At 32.6% G+C, this 5,107-nt stretch overlaps 1 protein-coding gene across 1 annotated transcript; it reads right to left on the bottom strand.

Moving 5' to 3' along the window:
* Window positions 1–234: 234 nt before the first annotated feature.
* LOC106119579 (5'-AMP-activated protein kinase subunit gamma-1-like) lies at window positions 235–4,433 on the bottom strand (the record flags this gene model as incomplete). The annotated part of the gene is made up of 5 exons (XM_013314622.1): window positions 235–381; window positions 812–1,015; window positions 2,533–2,711; window positions 2,951–3,103; window positions 4,296–4,433. Coding segments are annotated over 5 exons (821 nt in total), but the record flags the coding sequence as incomplete, so codon positions are not given.
* Window positions 4,434–5,107: the final 674 nt, after the last annotated feature.

Raw genomic sequence — 5,107 nt, 5'->3', positions numbered from 1 at the left:
CGACACCATTTTAGGCAACTGCGCAATAAAACTGTTTTAGTTACAATGACAAATCATAGATGTCATTATAATTTAATTCGCGAATAAAATTTATAGCAAGTTTCCGAGACTAAATTCCAAGTTTAAAATATATTGTTATGTCTGCCTTAAAGATAATGACATGGATGACGATATGTTTTAAACTGAAATTTTTAGCTCGGAAACCAAAGGAAATAAATCTAGATGTGAACTTACTTCTGCTCTTACAATCCTCTTCATAATATCATATAACGTCTCATCAAGTTTGCATTTGTAAACTCCTTCGAACCATTCGTTCCTATGTTTGTTGGCCTCTTTTATGGTCACGTCCAAGTTATTGTAAGTCCTTTTTGCCGCCAAATTCTGCAAAATAAAAAACATCGAATAAAACATCGTATGAATTACTTCTAATTAGTAGATTTATTTTAGTGTCAATAAGTCTACTATACAAAATTTAGAAATTTAAATAAATTCGGAAATATGGTAATTTTTAATTTTCAGTCAACTAACTGTTGAATTCCACATAAAAATCTCTGTATAAATCACATCATCTCTGTCATTATCTTTAACAAAACATAGACAAAAATATGTTTGAAACTCCATTAGGTTTAGAAACCAACGGTAAATGTTAAAGAAGCAAAAAAACATAAAAATATTTATTGATAATTTGAAATAATGCATATTAGCAATACAAAATTGAATAAGTAAATATTGACTTATCCAAAGGTAAAAAGAAATATGTCTTAAGAGATATTATTGGTTGAAAGGTCCAAAAAAAGCCGAATGTACTTACAATAACGTCGAATTTCGCATAGATATCTTTAAGTCGTCCTTCACTATCAACAACAGGCAAAGCTGACACTCTTCTGTTAACGAACTTGTGCAGTGCCTGAATGATGGTCGTGTCTTCTGTAGCCGTCTCTATGTTATCCATTGTACCAATATCCAGATCGCGAAGTAAACTGTTCACGTATCTCGGCTTCGGTAATTCATTAATCTACAAATAAATTTAAAACATATAATCAAATTAAATCTATACTAAACGCATATTTATAAAAATGGCATGTCTGTGTTTAATATCAAAAAAAAAAATATATTCCGTACACATGAAAACGAAAGTATGTATTTTTAGTCATTATTAGTTAGAATCCTTTGGCGCGAATGACGTGCTTTCGTTACAAAGCCCCGTGTCAGAATGAATACTGAGGGGACATAAACGGCCACATTTTAGTGAGGCTAGTGTTGAGTCAATACACTGGCTCATTTTCGGATTTACTTCCTAACAGCATGTTGCGTAGTTAATACGTATTTTTTATTTTTATCTGTCTGTATGTCTGCAACACGTTTGTTCCGGGTAATATCCGAAACTGCGAGACCGACTTTTGGTGGGACTTGTGCGTTAAGTACTTATAGGCTATTTTTTGCGCTAAAGTCGCGGACGACCGTGAGTATAAAATAAATAAATATTCAAGTATGGAACTCTAAAGGGCAAACTGAGTTAAATCTTTAAACATTTCTTTGGACACATAAAATGTGTTTAAAAACTGTTTAAAAATTAAATCTAAAGTTATTCTTATATCTGGGATTTTATTCATTTTAAAATATAAAAATTAAATTCTTTTGAATGGTAATTCGATTAAAAACAAAACTGAGTTTCACCATACAAATTATCTGGGTACTATCTCAGAAGAAATAATGCTTAATACAAAACCGCTGGAGAACAATGACTAAAATAATTAGTAGTTATTCACAAAAGAATGTCAAAAACATTTTACTCTGACGACAGCTATTGTTCTTCTAGGATATTTTCAAACAAAATGTCTCGTTTAGTTTCTATATACCAAAGAATTTTTCGTCATTAACAAAATGATAAGTTATATACTATGCCGATGCGGTTTTTGCATTCGAAACTGCGGTTGACTGTGGCTGACTAGTTATTACGTATACCGCAACTGCGCGTTGCGTTTATAAACCGCACAAATACTGCGTATCTGAGACGCCATACTTCTAATACATACGAAAAAAAGACACGTAATTCAGGAGTTACCGTTCAAACAGACACGCGTATGTAGAGAGGAATATATGCTTAAGTTCTACACAGTTTTCTTAAATTAGTGTCTTGATACGAACTAGTAGCGAATCAAAGGCGAAACTACTTTCGTTTCGCGTACTTTCCGTTTGCTGTGTGAACCAACCAATGTGGTGAGTTGTAATAACGCATATTGCCATCTCTTACATTTTCTTTGAGAAAATAGCGACAAAAATAATTTGCTGATTGGGTTGTATTTAATTTCACTTTAGAGGCATCGTGACGTCTGTCTCTTGAACAATATTATAAATGTGAACATTTGGATGGATGTTTGTTTGAAGGTATCTCTAAAATGGTTGAACCGTTCTCGATGAAATTTGGCATAGATGTATAACATAGCTTGGAAGAACACATAGGCTACTAAGTACTGTAATTAATTCCGTGCTGACGGAGTCGCGGGCAACAGTTAGTAGCAAATAACTTACATATAAGAAAAGGAATCGGAGTATCCTCTTATGTGTTATGATATACAAGACATCACCAGTTGCAGGATCTATTACTGGCAGTCGATGTATTTTATTATGTATTATAGTATATATGGCATCGTACAAAGAATCGTCTGGCGTTATAGAGACGAGAGGCTTCTCGAGATCGTTCAGTAGATCTGGAAATTAAATTAATTATCACATGAAACAACACTTATAAATAATATAGTCCAACTAAAATTATGAAATCACATTAATTTATTACATTAATGCGAAGGTTTGGACCAATGGATGGATGTTTGCTGTATAGATCTAGATGAAATTTAGTAAAGCCGTCTGGAAGAAAACATAGTCCAAAATCTGTAGAAAAGAAAATTCAAGAAATAACATAGTTTTAGTAATTAAACATAGTACATACCGCGCCAAGTGTACAAGCTATGGTTCTCTAATTCTTCCATAGCGACGCCAGAATGCATGTAGTTCATTTGCAAGATCTTAATGAAATCAGTGATCGTAAGCATGCCGACGAACTTTCCTTTCTGGCTGTCCCAAAGCGGTGCAGCTCGAACGCCTGTAAATAAAACCCATATTGGTAAATATCTAGGAATTCATAAAATATATACGCGGCCATTGTTAAGAAAACGAAACAACCGAAGTAAAAAATTACATATGTTATAAGATATCGCAAGTATAAAAACTATGTAACAGTGAAACTTAATTGCGGCTCTGCAGGAAATTATAAAAGTATAACGCGCCATGGCAATTGTAAATTTGAATATCTTAAACATTAATATTGCATTCTCGACGAATACAATAATTTTATCTAACGTTTTGTCACCATTTCTTCTCTTTTTCGCTTATTAATTTATTGTATACAGTTGTCTAATTAGATTAAAAAAAAAACTCGCTACAAATAAATCAACCCAACATACAAAAACAATCGTCAATACAGCAGGAGCAATACATACGAGTATGTATTCACAAAATATTGAGACATAACTTGTATTTCGCTAAGCAAGAATACTTTTAAATAAGGTATATTTTCTAAATGGTTTAAAATAACTGTATATTTTTCGCACTTAATTAAACTTTTAAAAACATATAAAATTAAACATCTAACGTGAAACATGTCAAAGACTAAACGAGGACTGCTACATTTTGTTTAGATTCAAATGACGATATTAATATGTAATAAAATAAAAATATGTAAACAGTCGCAATAAAATTGCCCAGAACTTCAAACTTATGGAATATTCCAATGACCTGGAAATGTTTTTGCGTCTTACAAATTCGCATTGGATCAATCATTGTCACCAATATCCATACAAATGTAATCGGGACAGAGTTACCTGCTACTTATTTGCATGACCCGATACCCTTGTCTGATGTAAATTCTGGAAATCTGATTTGAGATACCTTTGTTCTTGTGCAATTGTAAAAATGTATATTGACCTTCGATGTCTGCAGCGACAAAAAATACATTTTTTAAACATTCAGGTAGACTGATAGATTGACACACTTTAAATTCGGTAACACACCAATATCACATATTTTTATGGATATTGACGATGGCTGTAGTTATCATTAGGTGAGATGTTTAATATTATATTTTTGTCCGCTTTTTACAACCTAGACAGCAGCAACAGAAGCTCAGCAGATGCGCACGCACGTTGTAGACGCAGAGAGAAATGATTCATGTAATTACATACACATTTAGAGACGTTTATAATTGATCCATCGAGTTGCTAGTCACAGTCACTGACCATTGCTGACGAGAGCGAAGAACGCCTTCTTCGCGAGGAGCTGGATGTCGAAGACCACGAGCTTAGCAGACGTTGGGATCAAGTCGTAGCACTGGTGGAATCGGAAGAATTTCACGAAGATCTGCGAATCATCCCTCGCTGTAAAAACAAAGAAAATACGCAATTAATCGTGTAATAATTTCTATTTATATATAACCCTTTGGGTTACGGGCGTAAGTAGTGCTGTTGTATGAATTTAATAAATAATTTATTTATTTATTTATTTATTATTAATCACGTAACAATCAATGAATAATTAATTAATCAATTACACAATCAATTTCTTGATAAAATAAAAATCTAAAATTTATTCAACATGCCTCGAAAAGGCACAACAATCGCATTCAGTGAATTTGGTAATACTGTTTATATCAAGGTAACCAGCTATTTTGTTACTATAAACTCTTTAATTATAATAACAAAATAGCAACAAACATATATTTTTAATGCCAAGTTCCCATTGCTGTATTTTGTTAAAAAAATAAACTTTAAAATCTAATACGATGTTGCATTTTCATAAAGCTGGGTAAAACAAAACAGTTCTTATAGCGGTTTTTATATATAAAATATGTTCGTATGAGATAAAACCATATTGTATGATGACCTAAAAAAAAAATAAAAAGAGATATATTGTAGTTATTGTAGACTGCGCTTTATTTAAAAAGTTCTTCAGTGAACATTTTCACGGCCGGCGCGGAGCGGCGCGGCGGTTCGCGTCAGTCCATTAGAAACACATACATATACCGATTTGATGTTTGTTTATTTACGTTCCG

This window comes from Papilio xuthus, unplaced genomic scaffold (assembly GCF_000836235.2).
Source record: "Papilio xuthus unplaced genomic scaffold, Pxut_1.1 DF827213.1, whole genome shotgun sequence".
Classification (NCBI taxonomy): domain Eukaryota; kingdom Metazoa; phylum Arthropoda; class Insecta; order Lepidoptera; family Papilionidae; genus Papilio; species Papilio xuthus.
Note: the sequence above shows the minus strand (reverse complement) of the source record. Positions and strands in the feature narration are given on the sequence as shown.